The sequence below is a fragment of the Brassica oleracea genome, chromosome C8, assembly GCF_000695525.1.
Source record: "Brassica oleracea var. oleracea cultivar TO1000 chromosome C8, BOL, whole genome shotgun sequence".
NCBI lineage: Eukaryota > Viridiplantae > Streptophyta > Magnoliopsida > Brassicales > Brassicaceae > Brassica > Brassica oleracea.
This window is the reverse complement of record NC_027755.1, coordinates 11267635-11286854: the sequence shown is the minus strand read 5'-3', so window position 1 is coordinate 11286854 and position 19220 is coordinate 11267635. Positions and strand designations below refer to the sequence as shown.

The 19220-nt window shown below is 44.3% G+C and overlaps 3 protein-coding genes across 3 annotated transcripts; 1 reads left to right on the top strand and 2 right to left on the bottom strand.

Annotated features, from left to right (window-relative positions):
• The first annotated feature begins 1627 nt into the window (after nucleotides 1-1627).
• Nucleotides 1628-3456, top strand: LOC106308646. Its single transcript, XM_013745785.1, has 3 exons — nucleotides 1628-2169; nucleotides 2311-2767; nucleotides 2917-3456. The coding sequence occupies exons 1-3, from the start codon at nucleotides 1628-1630 to the stop codon at nucleotides 3454-3456; spliced, it is 1539 nt and encodes a 512-aa protein (XP_013601239.1).
• Nucleotides 3457-8400: 4944 nt separating this feature from the next.
• Nucleotides 8401-9760, bottom strand: LOC106308645. The gene is made up of 3 exons (XM_013745784.1): nucleotides 9536-9760; nucleotides 8717-9445; nucleotides 8401-8601 (listed from the first exon to the last, which is right to left on the bottom strand). Exons 1-3 carry the CDS (start codon nucleotides 9758-9760, stop codon nucleotides 8401-8403), a joined length of 1155 nt encoding a protein of 384 aa, XP_013601238.1.
• A 5038-nt stretch (nucleotides 9761-14798) lies between these two features.
• LOC106307162 (probable chlorophyll(ide) b reductase NYC1, chloroplastic) lies at nucleotides 14799-17201 on the bottom strand. Its single transcript, XM_013744036.1, has 10 exons — nucleotides 16908-17201; nucleotides 16713-16791; nucleotides 16494-16629; nucleotides 16346-16420; nucleotides 16059-16254; nucleotides 15906-15974; nucleotides 15678-15817; nucleotides 15484-15606; nucleotides 15218-15410; nucleotides 14799-15137 (listed from the first exon to the last, which is right to left on the bottom strand). The coding sequence occupies exons 1-10, from the start codon at nucleotides 17199-17201 to the stop codon at nucleotides 14949-14951; spliced, it is 1494 nt and encodes a 497-aa protein (XP_013599490.1). The 3' UTR covers nucleotides 14799-14948.
• Nucleotides 17202-19220: the final 2019 nt, after the last annotated feature.

The following is a 19220-nucleotide window of genomic DNA, read 5'->3' as shown; positions in this document are numbered from 1 at the left end:
GTTGTAGAGATGAATTTTTGGTTCGTGTGGCCATGTTAAAAATGGAAAAGAATGTAAAACACATACATCAGAAAGAATAAATAAAACGCCAGGATGCGCCGATACGGCCTTGGCTATTTTTTCTTGCCCATAAATCACTTGAAGGACGTTTAGGACGGATCGTTGAGCTTTAAGGCTCTCAGATGGTGGATGATTTTCACAATAGAAATGTGGAATACCCTAAAGGTTTTTTGTTACAGTTATCGACGAGTGTATCTACGTATATGGCAATTCTTGATGGCAATCACGTAAAGAGAAGATTTAAGTTCCTGGTGATGAAGATGAAATTGCTCACAGATGAAAAAGGGTAAAGTCTCAAAGAGACCGTTTGTAAGCTTGAAAGCTCTGATTTTATTAAAAACAATGGTGTAAATTATGTAGCACGTTGTAAGTACACTTGAATAGTAAAGGTAAATTAATAAAATCCTAAACTATAAACCCTAATTCTAATTCCTAGTTGGTTTAAGAAACCCAAAACCTTCTCCTAATCTGTAGGAGATGAATTACATCCCTCCACAAGGTTCATCAAATATTAAGATCTAGTCCGCCAAGCAAGGAGTCTACTCGGCTCGGCGAGTAGAACTGTCGGCTCGGCCCCAGAATGCTTTTAGCCGATGATGAATTCGACAAAAGCACCGGGTTTAAAGAGAATCCTCAAAGGCCCATGTACTCGGCCTTTGAAAGGCATGGCCCAATAAGGCGTACTCGGATTAGGGCAAACGAGGAGAGGAGGCTTATAAAAGGAGAGGAGGCAACAACAAGAAAGGGATCCACACTTTGACATACAGACTGAACGGCTAGATCTAGGATTTTAGTCTCTCTTTATCTCTCACCGTTTTGTACTTTCCCGGTTAGCTCTCCGAGCACCGGCTTGTCGCCTCAATCTCTTCACCGCTCTTGAAACCTCTTTGTCCGATCTAATAAAACGTCTTTGTTCATCCCACCTTTGAGTTCTCTCTTTCTAGTCGACAGAACTCTGTACAAACAATTGGCGCCCACCGTGGGGCAGTAACAAAGCAACGTTTCTAGACTTCGACATGCCTCAAGAGGACACCGTCTCCGGCGCTTCAGGTGACAAATCAACCCCTACGCATGAAGCCGCACCACCAATCTCTGCAGATTTCATGAGCTCTATCATGGCGCGATTCACCCACCAAGACGAAGTTCAAAAGGCGACCAACGAACAGCTCCCTGCCCTGGTCGCAGCACTCACCGCTCCCGCCGGTCAAACGAGCCGTCCTCAGCCATTTCGCCGTAACCTCTTCAATACCAACCCTGCGGCGCCAGCGGGCGACCACGCTTCAGATGAATCAGAACCTAACGAACCCCTCACTGCTGATGCCCCTCAAGTCAGACCAGATCTCGCGACCATCCGCGACATAAACTCAACTTTCAGCAAATAAGTTCAAAGATTCATCAAGCCACTAGCGTAGCTCCCCAAATCGAGAGCGTACTCGCTGCGACATCCCGAACTCCCTTCACCAGTACACTAATCGACGAACACCTCCGGAAGATAGAGAAGCTGCGTCCTCCGGAATACAAGCCGGGAGGAGATCCCGTCGAACACATGACAGCCTTCAACATCGCGATGGCCTGGGATCGTCTCTCCGACGAAGAAAAGGACGCCGGCTACTGTCAACTGTTCGTCGAGACACCCAACGAGCAAGCCCAAACCTGGTTCTCTCAACTTGAGGAAAACTCGATCAGTAGCTTCCGCGACCTATCAGCGGCTTTCCTCAAGACATACATCATGTTCACGAAGCGCAGCGCAACTGCTTCCAGTCTATGGAACCTATCGCAGACTAAGGATCAAAGTCTCCGCGACTACATGGAAAAATTCAAGGCAGTAGTCTCAAGGGTCGCGATTCCGGACGACATCGCCATCGACGCCCTGATGAATACCCTATGGGTCCATTCCAAGTTCCGCGAGGACTTATACCAAATCCCAACCTCTTCGCTCCAAGACGCCATCACTCGATCTCACAACTTCATCAAAATGGAAGGGGACACCAAGGTGATCATCAGTAAGCAGAACGCAGCGAAACCTCCAGCGACCAAAAGCGCCGACACTCGGGCGGAACCGCATCAGCATGCTCCTAGCGACAAAAACAACCGTAAGAACGGTTTTATGTACATCGTCGACGAGAACAACATACCAATCTCGACCATGGTGGTGCGAGGAAAATGATGGAACAAATGGGACCGAGAGACCGACGAACCAACCAGCTCTGTCTATGTAACTCAACCTGACCCACCAGCTGGTCCATCCAGGACCGTTGATCTCTCCAAGCACTGCAAATTCCATGATGTCAAAGGACACGACACGACAGAGTGCAATTCGCTCTACGCACGCTTCCTTTTGTCCCTCGCAAGCGGCGACTTCAAAGTGGAGCCTCCGAAAGCCAAGCCGAAGAACGGCAAAAGCTGGAGAAAGAATAAGGAAAGAAGAACCCAGCGCAAGGCGAATGGCAAAGGCCGCCAAACGAGAGCCAATCAAAGGATGAGGACAAGGCTCCAAAGGATGATGGCGGTGATGACTGTTCTGTCGACGAAGAACAGCACAAATCGCAGATGCATAAAGGTGATACTCTCTCAACAAGCTCAATCGTCCGACGACGAAAACGACGATACACCTCCATCCGACGATTTGAGGGACTTCCTCAAGCGAAAGCTCGAGCCTGAAGATAGCAACAACCCCATTGACACCGATCTTCGACTGACACTTAACGCGACATAATCCAGACGCATCCTGACCAGCGACCCTCTCACCAAACAGCGTTCAAATCTTTCTGTCACTGATCTCAGAGATAAGCTCAATGCCAATACGTGCGATTAACGCGTCCTCCTCAATCGCTCCAACTCGACCGACCTCCGCAGGCATTTACCGATACAAAACGACAACAACGCATCTGCCGACCTGCGTACCCTCTTAAGCGCCAAGCGAGTACATTCGAGGTCGCGACTAAATGTCATCATGGGCGGCCCCCTCCTGGCGGTAACTCTGTTCGCTCCGTCAAGGATTATCGCCGACAAGCTGCGACCTCGCAGCGATGGCCTTCTAAGCCACCAAGCCATCCCCCGATCACTTTCTCACCTAACGATACCGCCGGAGTTCATATCCCCCATAACGATCCCCTCCTCGTCGTCCTAGGGATTGGAGAGTACGATGTCACGAAAGTGCTCATCGACACGGGTAGCTCCGTCGACCTCATCTTCCGAGGAACACTCGAAAAGATGGGTGTCGACTTCAATGACGTCAAGCTATCATCCAGGAAGTTAACCGGATTCAACGGTTCTTCTGAAACGGTACTCGGGACAATTCGTCTCCCAGTACGTGCATGTGGAATCACTCGAACGGTTAAGTTCGCTGTCGTCAGCACAAAGGCGCCTTATCATGTCATTCTTGGAACCCCCTAGATACACTCAATGCAAGATGTCTCGTCTACTTATCACCAGTGCATCAAGTTTCCATGAACAGACGGCACAATCAAAATCTTATAAGGAGACCAGCAAACCGCACGGGATCTATTGATTGCTACCGTTAAACTACAACGTTCGCCATCTCTCGTCAACTCTGTTTCTCCTCCGATCGCCAAAGTTTGTACTCAGAAGGAAGAGGTTCTCGAGATGCCTATCGACGTCTCCGACCCAAGCAAGACTGCGCGCGTCGGCGCATATCTATCCGACGATATGCAACAGTCGATCCTCGCATTCCTCAAGGAGAACATGTCCACATTTGCATGGTCCACGAGCTTCTTCTTTATATAAATAAAGAGACACTTCTTTTTAGCAAAGGGGCTCTCTCTTTTCCATTTAGACCTAGAACACATCCTATAAGGATTTTACACATTCTTTGATTCACTTTACACTAGAAATCATTTTTGTAATGCAATCTTTGATCAATAAAGTATTTGGATGTTCTTTTTTTCTCATTTGATTCTATGAAGATTTCTCCTAAACCTCAAGAATATATTGATTGCTACCGTTAAACTACAACGTTCGCCGTCTCTTGTCAACTCTGTCTCTCCTCCGATCGCCAAAGTTTGTCCTCATAAGGAAGAGGTTCTCGAGATGCCTATCGACGTCTCCGACCTAAGCAAGACTGCGCGCATCGGCGCATATCTATCCGACGATATGCAACAGTCGATCCTCGCATTCCTCAAGGAGAACATGTCCACATTTGCATGGTTCATGTCGGATATGAAGGGTATTGATCCAGCAATAACGACTCACGAGCATAACATTGACCCGACCTTCTAGCCCATCTGACAAAAGCGACGTAAGCTAGGCCCCGACAGGTCGAAAGCAGTAAACGAAGAAGTCAAGCATTTACTTGGCACCGGCTCGATCACCGAGATATGCTACCCCGAGTGGTTAGCAAACCTAGTGGTGGTCAAGAAGAAGAATGGGAAATGGCGCGTCTGCGTCGACTTCACTGATCTTAACAGAGCTTGCCCGAAAGACAACAACCCTTTGCCCAACATTGACCGTCTAGTCGAATCCACGGCTGGGAACGAAATGCTCACGTTCATGGACGCGTTCTCCGGATACAACCAGATTATGATGAATCCTGATGATCGCGAGAAAACAGCTTTCATCACAGATAGGGGAACCTATTGTTACAAGGTCATGCCGTTCGGCCTGAAAAACGCGGGAGGGACTTACCAGTGGCTCGTAAATCGAATGTTCGCCGACAAACTCGGCGACACTATGGAAGTGTACATTGACGATATGCTCGTTAAGTCGCTGCGTGCCGCCGACCATCCTGGTCACTTACGTGATTTTTTCGCAACCCTCAACAAGTACGGCATGAAACTGAACCCAACTAAGTGTACCTTCGGAGGTTCTTCAGGCGAGTTTCTCGGCTACATCGTCACACAACGAGGGATCAAAGCCAATCCAAAACAAATCTCGGCGGTCCTCGACCTCCTAAGTCCGAAGAACAGCCGAGAAGTCCAACGGCTCACAGGCCGAATTGCAGCACTCAATCGGTTCACCTCTCGATCAACCGACAAGTGCCTTCCTTACTATGACCTCTTGCACGGGAACAAGAAGTTCATCTAGGAAGAGAAATGCGAAGAAGCATTTACCCAGCTCAAATGGTATCTCACTACGCCGCCTGTCCTCGCCAAGCCGAATGTCGGGGACGTCCTATCTCATTACGTCGCAGTCTCCTTTGCAGCCGCCAGTAGCGTCCGTATAAAGGAAGACCACGGCAAGCAAAATCCGATCTTTTACACAGGCAGGCGTATGACTGAACCCGAAACCTAATACCCGACTCTGGAGAAGATGGCCTTGGCCATAGTCGAAGCAACAAGAAAACTCCGCCCGTACTTCCAATCACTTTCAGTCGAGGTACTAACCGACCAACCTCTCCGAACGATATTACAAAATACGAACAGGTCTGGCCGACTAATGAAGTGGGCTATCGAGCTCGGCGAGCTCGACATCACTTACAAGAACCGCACTGCGGCAAAGTCTCAAGTCCTCGCAGACTTCTTGGTCGAGCTGGCTCTGGAACTCGAACAAGACCTCGCACTCCCGAACCCGAACTGGATCCTCCACGTCGACGGATCTTTCACCAAGAAATGTTCAAGAGTCGGGGTCCAGCTGCAATCGCCGACCGGCGAATTGATCAGACAGTCTTTTAGCTTCAGCTTCCCAGCGTCAAACAACGAAGTCGAATGTGAATCCTTAATCGCTAGACTTCGCTTAGCTAAAGCCGTCAAGGCTAAACACCTAAGCACCTACTGCGACTCGCAGTTAGTCGCTAGTCAGTTCACTGGCGATTACGACGCCCGTAACGACCGCATGGACGCCTACCTCAAGTTAGTCCAAGGCTTGGCAGCAGAATTCAAATTCTTCGAGATCATCAAGGTTCCACGAGGCGAGAACGTCTGCGCCGATGCCCTCGCTGCCCTCGGAAGTAAGCTCCGCGATCAGGTTAAACGAACCATTCCAATACATCGCATTGAGAAGCGAGCATCAAAATCTCGGACGACCGAACGGTAATCGTCGCCCCAGTCACCGGTCATGATACCACTATGACGGATACCGAAACACCCATCCCCGATTGGAGAACAGAGTTCATTGATTATGTCAATGAAGGAAAGCTCCCTACAGACAAATGGGCAGCACGCCGACTAAAAACACGCAGAGCTCATTACGTCATCATGGACGACGAACTCCACCGATGGACTGCAAGTAAAGTACTCCTCAAATCCATTCACGGCGATGAAACCCGACAAGTCATGGCCGTAACGCACAAAGGCGCTGGAGGCAACCATTCAGGCGGGAGCCCTCGCACTCAAAGTTAAAAGCTTGGGTTTGTTTTGGCCTACCATGAACACAGACTGTGAGTCCTACGCCCGACGCTGCGACAAATGCCCATGACACGCACCAAGCATCCACTGTCCAACAGAAATGCTGTGTACAATGACAGCACCATATCCATTCATGAGATGGGCCATGGACATCATCGGTCCACTTCCCAATTCTCGCCAACGACGTTTTATCCTCGTCCTCACAAATTACTTCACAAAGTGGATCAAGGCCGACGCCTTCGCTCAAGTGGAACATCTGACTGAGCCCTTCTACCCCCCCCCCTACACGCAAAGGAACGGTCAAGCTGAGTCCTCCAACAAACTTATCGTTGACGGCATCAAAAAATGCCTAGACTTGAAGAAAGGACACTAGGCCGACGAACTCGATGGAGTCCTATGGAGCCTTCGCACAACACCACGAGGTGCGACCAAATTAACACCTTTCTCCCTTGCATACGGTGTCGAAGCCATGGCTCCCGCAGAAGTCAATGTCACAAGCCTCCGACGGTCGAAGATGCCTCAGTACGTTGAGCTCAACCACGATATGCTGCTCAACGCCCTCGACGAGATCGAAGAACGAAGGGACCAAGCTTTGCTCCGGATCCAAAACTATCAGTATCAAATCGAGAGCTATTATAACAAGAAGGTCCGAGCAAGACCGCTTGAACTCGGTGATCTCGTCATGCACAAAGTGTTTGAAAACACTAAAGATCTCAATGCCGGCAAACTCGGCGCCAGATGGGAAGGACCTTACAAGATCATCAAAGTCGTCAAACCAGGCGTCTACCGACTTGAAACATCACGCGGAGAAGAAGTGCCGCGGGCGTGGAACTTAATGCACCTGTGCCACTTCTACTCATAAGAAGTCCAACCGCCAGGCGAGTAAAAGACTTACCGTCATCTTTACTCGACCCTCTGTTGGGGGCATACGAATCAACAAACCTCGAAACGAGTAAACGACCACCGTGTCACGTTTGCTAGTCCGCCAAAAAAAAACCCGAGCAGATGCACCTCCACAGTCACTTCTACTCGACCGAGTAATTGCGCCTCAAACAGCCACTTTTACTCGGGTAAAACAAACTACGAATGGCTTGATCATCCTCCGAGGTAAGTAGGCAGCCTTAACCGGTCCAGCCGTAACAACACCAAAGTCAAAACTTTGTCCCAGTCCGAAATGACCAAAAATGATCAACGAACCCTGCCCGTCGTAGGACAATCGTTGCATCAAATGATACCCGTATCCTTGCCGACGGACGATACGAGGATACTCACACTCCACTAGTCAGCTATGCCCTGATCAGACACTTATCTGAGGGACCCAATAGTCGCATGTCACCTATGCTTCTAATGCATTGACCGACCAATAGAGCGAAATCTAAACCTTTTTCTGACCAGAGAGTAAAAGTTTGGCCGACCAAAACTCGACTGCTCACTGAAAAACGGACCAAGGACCTTTTCCTCTAATCTTACCATTCGGTTCCTCGTCCTTCAGAACTGAATAACATCCTTGGTTGTTATCTCAAGTGAAACACAACAAGGAACCATAACGCTCCGATAACCCAAAAAACGGGGCCGACCAAAAGCCTTGCCCAATGGGTTACTTCGTCGTCGGTATGCAAACCAAAGATGGGGGAACCTATCGTTCCTAATTAGATATACTGCACGGACTTTCAGGATTCTCGACACTTAGTCAAAAAAAAAGGAATTTGTGAAACAACATTTAGATTCAAAGTCTGCTCAAACGGCAACTTACCGATAAATATGTTTAAGTCATACAACAAAAGGCGTCTAGTAGGACCACAATTACTTTAAAAGAAACACAAAAAGAGTAATAATACAACAACGGAGATCAGTTAACGGGGTCTTCGACGTTCTGTCCTCCGGTCAGCGCGTTCGGAGCAAGAGGATCTTGAACATCCTCGGCCGTAGAAACGGTCGGTCCGTCGGCACCATCGGATGCAGGCGCAGGAAGATCTGCACCCGGAATCACTGCGCCATCACCACCAAGGGAAGCAGCATCTTTGGTATCCGAATCGGTTCACTTGTCCGTCTCATTCGATGCTTTCTGTCCCTCAACTGGTGTCGGAGATGGCGCCTTCTTAGTTTGATCTTCCTCCTCCTGCTCCTCAGAAGAAGTGTAAGAGACCTCGACAGGGTCTTTAGGGTTCACGTCCTTCGCTCCTTTCCCTTGGACTGAGACACTATCTTTCTCGGGATTCATCTTCTCCAAAGCCTCAACCTGCTCCACGGGAGTTGACGTAACATCTACCGACGGCTCTTCAGACTGGCCCCCAGACTTATCCTCGCGCGGGGGTCAACAACTGCGAGGCCGTCTCTGACCAAATTAGGTCTACGTTCGACCCGTACGGATCAAGCGTAGCCTTAAAATCTTCATTCACAAACCTCGAAGGAAGGACAAGCGGGGAAAGAGTAAGATCGTCCTCTGATAACAGGCCAACACCAAGTTTAGCAACCTCGGCCTCGTGCAGCTTCTCCCGCTCGATGAAAACGTCTATTATCTCTTGTGGGATCTCCGTCCCGCCGTCTTTTATCACCTCGAGACATTTCCTCGTTCCCGAAGCCTGTCCATACAAGCTCTTCACCTTCTCAAAGACGTTCCGACGAGCGAGGTATTCGCGGCCACGGTCGAAGCAGTGACTAGATTTGTCAGTCATGGCGGCTTGGACCCTTACCCTTTCAAGGGTGACCTCTTGACTCCGCGAGTCCTTTAGGCACTTCCTCTCCTTGATCAACTTCTCCACAGCGGCGTCCCTTTCTTCCTGCAGTTCAGCCTTCTCTTTCTCGAGAGCAGCATTGGCTTGTTCAAGACGAACCTTCTCCCAAGTGAGTTTCTTCTTCGCGGCTCGATCAGACATCAGTTTGCCTTCAAGCTCCTCGAATTTTGCTCGAAGGATCTCTTTCTCTTCAGCAGCCTTGTCGTTGGCTTTCTTGTGTTCGGCCCTTACCCTCTCAATGGCCAATAACCTAGCCCGAGAAAGTTTCTCCGACGCTCCCAGTTGGATCATTGTCTGCTTCAGCGCGCTATCGTACTTCTCGACGAGGGAGTTCATGCTTCCATCACTCTGCAAATGACAAAGGTAAAACGGGGGAGGAATTAGTCAAGAGAATTTCATCCAACTCTTTTGATGAAAAAGATGGAGAGAGCATGTTACCCGCTTCCTCATAAAAGCGGCATCAATGTACTCGTCCTTGAAGAACAGATCTCTGATTGGTGGTAACTCCTTCGTCCCACCACGGATCTGACGCGTCAGCTCTGCGCATTGAAGTGGATTAAAGATCAGAGGAGTCCCCTCGTCGTACGAGAACTGCATGTGATCCGGGAATTCAACCCTCATCCTCTTCGCGAGAGAACCTTCAGACTGAGTACCTCTTCTCATTGTTGCCGAAACAGGGTCAGTTCCCTCACTTGCAGCAGATTCGCTTCGAGGTTCACTGCCAGACACCGCCCCCTTTCACTTCCTCTTAGAAGGAACTTCAGAAGAAGGACTCCCCCTCTCCGTGACATTGTCAGGTCGAGCCTCACCAATAGGCGATTGCTTCTCCTTCTCAGCAGATCTCTTCCTTGTTTTCTTCTTTGGCCGTTCCTTGGGCACCGCCTCGATCGAACCGATCTCAGCAGGATCTTCTGCGGTGTCTTCTCGATCCTTCGCTGACGCCTTGTCTTGATCACCAACAGAATCCTCCCGTGATCTCTTTTTCTTCTTCTTCTTCTTCTTCGAGCCTTTGGAAGCCTCCTCAGGAGAAGCAATCTCTTCGAGAGAAGCATTCTCTTCGAGAGACGCGGACTGCTGCCCCTCAGCAGTGTGTTTCTTCGCCTTCGCCTTCTTGACCGCCTCTTTTTTAGGACTCGGAGCAGATAGCTCCGCATCTATGTCCTCGTCGACCAAACTGGGACCTTCCCCTGTGAAGTCCTAGCATCTCCAGGCCCGGTCATCTCCGATGTACCAACATAAGTCGATTTCTTCGCCGAAAGCAACTGCAACTTCCCCTTTAGCAAGGCCCTCAAATTCGGGACTCCTTCCATTTCTCTGGCTTTGTTCAGAAGCTTTTGCTGCTTCTGAGTAAACAGAGACAGTAGTGCCATACGAGGACCGAGTACACAAGGAAGTCTCGACTCCCAGTCAACTGCAAAGGACGACCAAAACATGAAATCAGTGCAGCAAACCATCGACAAATCTGGGCGACTAAAATAAACAAAGGCTCTCGCGGCATACATACCTCTAGCAATCCGAGCCTGCTGACGACGTATCCACTCTCGACTGAGATCTGGCCAACGAAGATGGCTATGTGCTGCAATCGCCTGAGCACTCTCGAAGAACTTCTCTGGGTACTCGATCGTATTCGGGTGGCGAACTGCAAAACGGAGAGGAAACAGTTAAAATCCGCGGGTAAAACATAATTCTGACAGTTAATCTCTACCAAGTGCTTTACTCTAGAGAACGCGATAGTCGTCCCCGGGCGGCTCTTCAAAAGGCGTACTCGTCAGACTTAATGTAGAAGTACGAACACTGCCAGTGCTTCGTCTTGTTCGGATATCCGGTCAAGACGTTGTAGTTCGAACGCATTTTCACCGAAAACAACCCCTCCGGCTCGGCCTTCGTGAAAGTCAATTCCTTGAACACTCTCACGCTTATCGAAACATCTATCTCCGTGGCCAATACCATCAGCATAACGGCTATGCGTAGCGATCCGTTCAGTAACTGACATATCGCAATATCCCAACGGAACGCGTAGGACGTAATCAACCACGGAATTGGGAGCCAGAGTTTCGTGTGATCTCCAAAATAGGATTCATACACACACTGATAGCCAACCGAAGGCGACCAGGGTCGCTGCTCCGTTGAAGGAATGATGTATATAATGCCAGCGTCTTCGTACCGCCTCAACAAATCTTTCACAGTCTTGTGAGAGGAGCAAGTGCCAAACACGTTCTTCCAAGATTGTCCTTCAGCCAATGGGTCTAGCAACGCCTTGGGCAGAAGCGGAGGGAGCTCCTTAAAGATCCTACCAGGATGATAAATCGTAGGCCAGCAGTCTATCTGATCGAAATGAATCCTCCGACGAACCCTTGTCGAAGGCCTCGGAACCTGGCTCGATGCTTCAGAACCATTACCCTCTGAAATTCTTTGGCCGTCACCCCCGTCTCCACGACCGTCCCTCTCACTACTCCTACTATTGCTCTGGCTGCTATCCTCGCTAACTTCGATCCGACTGGCAGTTTCCTCGCGAATCTGCCTATGGGAATCGGTGACTAAAAGTCGCTGAGACAAACTCATATTCTCTACATCCCGCATAGCGTCACGGTGGACTAGGTCGAATACGTCCAACGGGATACAATTGGTCGTCGCATCTTTAGTCGGACTCTGAGCAGTAGCAATGGCCTTTCCTTTCTCCTCGCGCGATAGTCAGCTTTTCGGAGGCATGTCCTCCGTTCCAGGGACAAACAGACCGACAATCGGGACGCTGACTTACCCGAATACGGACTTAGAGAGAACAACAAAAAGTAGAGAGAAGGGAGAGAGAAAAGCGTACCTAGATCTGCAGAGAAGAATGACGAAAGCGAAGGGAAGTGGCCTATTTATAGTTAAGACGAAGGCGCGCTTCCCAAACGCAATCATTAGGTCTAGAAAGACCTAAATGGGCCTTCAGGGCCGCCTATATACCCAATAATCTACTCGCGACGGTTCGGCTTCTCGTCCAAACCGGTTCCCGGTTCGCCCGAAACCCAAATTAATTTCCGGTTCACACTTAAACAGGATCCTAACAGCAAATGGTTAACGATTGACCACTCCGAAGAACAAACCGCTAAGGGAGGCAACCAGGGACCAAAACCTAGTTGTGACAGTCCTAACCAAACGAATGACGACTAAAACGTGCCTTCTATCACAGAGACAGCAAGTTTCGAGTAAACGTATCTCGACAACCGCTCTCTATTCGACCAACGAAAGACGGAGCATCTCTCGTGCTGGATCTTATTATCCGATCGAACCTAACCCACAAATTCACTGAGACCGCTACGCTGCTCACAAGTGAACTGGGGAGACTTATTGTAGGAGATGGATTACATCCCTCCACAAGGCCCATCAAATAATAAGATCTAGCCCGCCAAGCAAGGAGTCTACTCGGCTCGGCGAGTAGAACTGTCGGCTCAGCCCCAGAATGCTTTTAGCCGATGGCGAAGTCGACAAAAGCACCGGGCTTAAAGAGAATCCTCAAAGGCCCATGTACTAGGCCTTTGAAAGGCAGGGCCCAATAAGGCGTACTCGGATTAGGGCAAACGAGGAGAGGAGGCTTATAAAAGGAGAGGAGGCAACAACAAGAAAGGGATCCACACTTTGACATACAGACTGAGCGGCTAGATCTAGGGTTTTAGTCTCTCTTTATCTCTCACCGCTTTGTACTTTCCCGGTTAGCTCTCCGAGCACCGGCTTGTCGCCTCAATCTCTTCACCGCTCTTGTAACCTCTTTGTCCGATCTAATAAAACGTCTTTGTTCATCCTACCTCTGAGTTCTCTCTTTCTAGTCAACCGAACTCTTTACAAACATAATTGGTTTAAGAATACCAATCCTAAACCTAGTTGGTTTAAAATTTCACAAAATCGTAATTACACTTTAAAAAAAATCAGTAGGCCCATCTTGAACCAAGAAGGACGATTTTTCTTCTTCTTGGTTCGATATGGGATATTCCGCCATCTCCTTAATGAACTCGACCATTACCAATTCCAGCACGTCTAATATGTTCTTCTAATCCTCCTTGAAGATAAGAAGGTTCCCTCTAGTCCAAATTATGCTCAGATCAATTAAATTCTTTGCAAAATCCATCATCGACAAAACTGCCTCATTCGACGGGTGCAAGCTGCTGATCACAAAATCTTGGTTAAGTTATTGTTTTTTTCATTCAAGCTGAGTATTAGTTTTCCATTATGATAAAATTCTAGTTAGATTCCTTAAGTTTCTTTTTCTGGTTCGAGTTGTCTTAATGCCGTATCAAGAACTCATATCTTCTCTCCGTCCAGTATCTCATAAATCAAAAATTAATTAATTGTATTAAAATCAAAAATTAATTATTTGGTAGGCTCGAACTCTTGCACTGGTGAACAAGTAAAAGCATATTAACTTTTAATTTTTAATTAAAAATTAATTATTTGGTCTACCAGTTAATATATATGCTCTTACTTGTCTTATATATATTGACTATCAAAGATATTAGTTAACATTAATTTTAAATTAATTATTTGCTCTAACAATATATATGTTCTTACTTGTCCATCAGTGAGAGAGTTCGAGCCTCCTAAATAATTAATTTTTAATTTTATAGAAATTATCCAAAAATATTATTTTGATAAATTAACGGATGACTAACAGCTTTGACGGTCAATATATATAAACAAAATTTTGAGAGCTAATATAGTATTTTTAATTAATTTTACAGAATTTATCCAGATTGGCGTAGTTTTGATAAATTAATGGATGACTAATATCTTTGACGGTCAATATATAAACAATATTTTGAGAGTTCATGTAGTATTTTTGAATTTTTTGTTTAGTTCAATATGAAATATGCACTACTATAAAGTTCGGGAAGGAAAATACACGGTGCGTAAAATTCATGTATTATTTTTGAGTTTTGTTTAGTTTAATATGAAATATGCACTAATACAAAGTTTAGGGAAAAAATAGCACGAGGCATTAAATTCATGTTAAAATAGGCTTTTTCCGAGATTTAGGCGTTATAATTCTCAAAAAAGAAACATAAAAAATTTGGAGTATTTTAGCTGAGTGAATTAGTAGACTTAATTAACGAGTTTTGAATCAAGAAACGTGGATAGATCTATATCTACAATACGAAGTCCAAAAACAGCTGGGAACATTGGTTAGAGGGTAGTTGAGGTATCAGAGATAAGCTATAAGAACAAGAAAAAATGACAACATGATCGACACAGTTTCTCTTGGTGAGAGATGCAAAAAGACCTGATCATGCACTTAAAAGTGATTAGTTGGGTTTCATACATGAGAGCTAAACTTTGAATCCGGGACATGGTAGTAAACCAATCTCAGCGACAGGCTACCTACTGTTTCAGAAGCAAGTGAGAAGAATCACTCATTTTCATGATTTCAGCCAGCATGGGATGGGTTATCCCTTATTAAACATCTTATTGAATTTAGACCATATAATAAAGGAGATCAAGAAAAATTTATACGAAAAAGACAGTTGGGCGACCATTATATATCATGGTCAAACTGAATGGTTCACGATTGTTCATGGTCTTCTTCCCATTCAAATGTGATCTATTTGAGTTTTATCATATTTAAATAGGGTCTTATTTGAATTTAGACCGTCAATGTCTAGAAAAAGTTCATTTAAACGTGTACAATCCTTTGATACATACCTAACCTAAACCAACTAGAAACAAAGATCTTAGAATTTGTTTTCCTTTCTTTCAAACAACAAATGATTCTACAATTATAATCATGCGTATAAAAGGTGTCATCACCAGAGAAGAGTTGAACAAATTGGTCCCGTCATATATAGTTTTTATACATATCATGCACCTTTACATTTGTTCAAGTGCCTGGGAAAGAGCTAGGTGTGGTGCTTGATACGATGATGAATGCACAAACAACAGAAAGAGAGAAAACAGAGACCCAAGTATTCTCTGTATACATCTCCATCGCGTCTGTTAACGACAACCTCGTCCTGTTCTCTGCCCAGTTCCTTAGTCTGTCCGCTTCCGCTGCATATAACGCCCGTCCCTGCAAACAAAATTAAGACACATTTTTGCGTAAGCGCAGGCAAAACTGTTGGAAGGATTAGCCAAAGACCTGTCACTTACTTGGTCATCAAACCACCGGCCTCTCCTGAGCCACGAAGTGACAATGGCTAGCAATATCCTTGGAGGAGTTAGGTAATTGACAGATTTTCCAGAACCTTTCACAACACGCATTCGTGGTACTAGCGTTCTAGCTACTGTCTCCGGAAGCTCGCAGATTATGTTAAACATCTGCTTGTTTTTTATACTCGAACCACTGCCAAATAAAACGTCGAATAATTTTGTTCACCAAGAAAAAAAAAAGATTTGGGGTCGAAGCAAGTGGATACCTGAGAAGAAGTTCGGTGAGAACCATGCCCGGAGAAGCAGTGTGCAAGCCAACTTTTGTCTTTTGGGATTCTTTCGCAACAGAGCCATGAAATTGCCTAAGTCCACATTTTGTTGACCCATATCTGCAACAATGCTCGAATCCATTTTAAGTAAAGATGAGTACCATTGAATCGAATGATTTTTGATCACTTACACAGCCGTGAGAGGAGTGCTAGAGCCTCCAGAACCAGCACCATCCATGTTAAAGATGTGTCCACCGTTGTCCTGTCTACTCATCACTTCCAACGCCCCTCGTGTGCATAGAATCGATCCAATCAAGTTTGTGGACACAATCTGCAAACATTTCAAATATTATACCGAGAAACTTCACTCCACCATTGTTCAAGCCATAAGCTAAAACTTTTATAAAGGATTCTTTTACCTGCTTGATATCTTCTTCCGTGAAATCAAGCAGCGGTCTAAAGCCTTTGTTAGTACCAGCATTGTTGATCTGCCCAAAGAACAAAGTCAGCAATGAAAAATATGATCTTAAAGAAAAGTGTTTTAAAGAAATGAAATAATGCTTTTTCTTTACCCATATGTTAATGGAACCAAGCTCTTCTACAGCAAAACTCGACAACTTCTCAACGTCCTCTGGTTTACAAACATCACAGGCAATACCAACCACTTTAGCAAAACCCAGTTTCTTTCTATCTGATTCACTAGCTTTACTCATAATCTCTAAGAGGTTTTGCTGAAGCTCTTTCACAGTCATATCAACAGATTCAGAACTGATTTCACAAAAGAAAATCCAAACAAAGCTTAAGACTCCACTTAGTAAAAAAACACTAATCCATATATCACATATGAAGAAGCTACAACCTGCGAGATGTAACGATGACTCTGTCTCCAGAGAGAAGAAACTCTCTAGCAAGTGCTTTCCCTAGTCCCCTCGTGCTAAAACATATCGTCAAAACACACGTCAGCACCACTGAAAACAAAAAGAAAATTAAGAAGACAAACAAATTACCTTCCGGTTATAACAACATTGCGTGGACCGGCTCGGTAATGATCTTCCAAAACCATGTTAGCACCGGTCATGGTTCCAATGATAACTCCACCGAGCCAGCTATACCAAACCAATGAATTCATCGAACTATCTCCACCTTTTCATTACAATACATACACACACAACGGAGTCAGAACAAATTAAAACATTCAAACAATGTTCTAAATCACTAACACTAACCCGACAATTGAAACCCAATCAAGAGAATAGCTCCAGTGCTCGTCATCGTCACAATGTATCTCGCAATTTGAACAGCAATCTGCACATAGATAACCAACCATAAGTACCCAATAACACATATTCCTTACACTTAATTAACCCATCTCAATTAAGATAAAGCTTGAAACAGAAGGGTCAGACTGTTTTAAGACTTACCGAAGAGAAAACCATCTCTAAATTTTGAACTTTCTGATTATACTCATCCTTAGATAAGAACCCTAACTTAGTAACACCAGATTTGAGAGAATCCCACAACCCTTTTCCCTCTTTCTCACGCTTTCTCCGTCTTTCAACCTTTTTCTTCTCTAAATCACTCTCACACCGATGCACATAAACCCTTTTGTTACCCTCTCTACAACTCAATCTTGACCCGACCCGTTGATGATCCATGAATCCGAGACGGTGATCCAAACATCGTGGGTATACTTGAAGCTTCGTCAAAGTAACCATAGCTAAATCACAGATGGAGAGATAAGCTTTGAAATTTCATGCAAAAGTATCTTACAAGCGAAGAAGTAGATAGAAGAAAGAAATTTATTTTTCTTGTGGGAAACAAAAAAATATTAGATATTTTAATAATCGTATTCGTCGAAACGTTATAAATAGAGATCGGAGAAGGAAAGGGATGAGGGGGGGAGGTGGTAGAAGGAAAGAAGGAAGTGTGAGTGTGATGACCACACGTTACAGTAACCTCATCTTATTTCCCAAATAATGACACGTGTCACCTGTGTTTTTATTGTCGTTTAGTTAAACATGCTCGGGATATTTTCCGGAGCGTGTTCGATTCGGTGAAGTGGGAGAAAATGATGATATTATCAATTAATGGTGGGATTTAATTGAGCAAAAAACAATGTGGTTAACTTGTGACATTGACAATTCCGTAAAATTCTTTTTTCTTCACCAAACTTGTTGGGTTTTTTTCGGACTTGACAGATTTTTTTTTTTGTTTTTTTTTTTTTTTTTTTTTTGTTTAGTTTTGTTTTGTAAGCGGTTTAAATTTCCTGTTTGGTAAAATGAACCCAAAATTTGATTCGGATTGCAGCTTGGCCATGCTTTGTCCTTACTTGGTTATAAATCAGATTACTATATATGGGATAATTAATTTAGGAGTAGATTGTATCGTCCGTGTGTTCCGGTGATCGAAGATAGGAACATCCAAGGTGGATTAACTGACTTAAACCGCGGGGTTAGATAATGCTAGAATTAGCTTCCGAAAAATGAATGTATTTACTCTAAGAGCAACCTTATTGGGGTTTTTTACTCATAGATTCTTAAAATACATGTATTTTAAGAACTTAGGAGTAAGAAACTCCCAATAAAATTGCTCTAACGGTATGAATGAGATGGCAGGAGAACAACAGGATGTCCAGTAAAATAGGTGAACTGCTTTTTTATTCCTATTCATAATCAGAAAACATTTTATCTCAGAAAATAATAAAATATTTTTGTTAGCAGTTCAAAAATACAAGTAGTAATCCTTATCTATACTGTACAATATCATCATTACATATTTGAAGTGTTTTATGTAGACCTCGTGCCTTTTATTTTTTAAACTATTTTAACATAATAATAAGTAATTTATATTTGTTAAAATTAATGTAGCTTTTAAGATATCACAGTTATTACACCCAATTTGCTATCTAATAATTATTTTTTCCATTTTAATATGTTTATTGTATTTAGATATCAATTTATTGTATTTTGACTTTTATTTCTAACTTTTATATACTTCAATCAAATTAAATAATATATATATCATATTTATGTATTAAATAAAATAATATATATAGAAGAAAGAAATATATATATATATATATGTACAATATTTTAAAACAATCTACAATTTTATCTAATATATTTTATTTAATTGTAAAATATTTTAATGGATACATAACTAATTTCTAGAATAATTAAGTTTAATTATGAAAGAATAAATAACTTTTAAAATTTTATATATAATTTTAAATTAAATTTGAACCATTTTACCCGCTTTAACCAGTAAAATTTTTTATTACAAATATTTAATTCTAAAAGAAATTTAATTTAATTTTATAAATTCTATTTTCATTTATTTACTTAATTCAAAAATACAAAAAATTTCATTGTCTATTTTTCTTTCCTTATATCTTCATGTAGTTTTTGATTATATTATGTGTATGTAAACACATAGTATGATAAAAAAAAATTGTAATGTATACATGTATTGTCTTTATATCATTTCTTTCTAAACCTAAGACTCACGAGTCTCTGGTAGGTTTATACGGCGTTCTTCAAGCCAAACGGCATGACCTTATAACAATAGATGCCCCTGGATGTCATGAACGAGGTTTTCTCCTGGTCCTCCAGATGCATGAGGATCTGGTTATATCCGGAGAACGCGTCCATGAAGCTCATCAGTTGGTGACCTGCTGTGGCGTCCACCAGTTTGTCAATGTGAGGTAAGGGAAACAGATCCTTTGGACAAGATTT

Bases quoted from the DNA above. Each gene is read 5' to 3' on its own strand.
- LOC106308646 (XM_013745785.1), top strand. From the start codon at position 1,628: ATGGCCTGGGATCGTCTCTCCGACGAAGAAAAGGACGCCGGCTACTGT. The intron at 2,170-2,310 runs GTACATCGTCGA...TGGTCCATCCAG, and splicing joins AACCGTAAGAACGGTTTTAT to GACCGTTGATCTCTCCAAGC. The intron at 2,768-2,916 runs GCGACATAATCC...CGACCTCCGCAG, and splicing joins ATCTTCGACTGACACTTAAC to GCATTTACCGATACAAAACG.
- LOC106307162 (XM_013744036.1), bottom strand. From the start codon at position 17,201: ATGGTTACTTTGACGAAGCTTCAAGTATACCCACGATGTTTGGATCAC. The intron at 16,421-16,493 runs GTAATTTGTTTG...GATATGTTTTAG, and splicing joins AATGTTGTTATAACCGGAAG to CACGAGGGGACTAGGGAAAG. The intron at 15,607-15,677 runs GTAAGTGATCAA...GCATTGTTGCAG, and splicing joins AGCACTCCTCTCACGGCTGT to ATATGGGTCAACAAAATGTG.
- LOC106308645 (XM_013745784.1), bottom strand. From the start codon at position 9,760: ATGAGAAGAGGTACTCAGTCTGAAGGTTCTCTCGCGAAGAGGATGAGG. The intron at 9,446-9,535 runs GTAACATGCTCT...TGTCATTTGCAG, and splicing joins CCGCTTTTATGAGGAAGCGG to AGTGATGGAAGCATGAACTC. The intron at 8,602-8,716 runs GTAGACCTAATT...CCCGTGGAGCAG, and splicing joins TTGATCCGTACGGGTCGAAC to GTTGAGGCTTTGGAGAAGAT.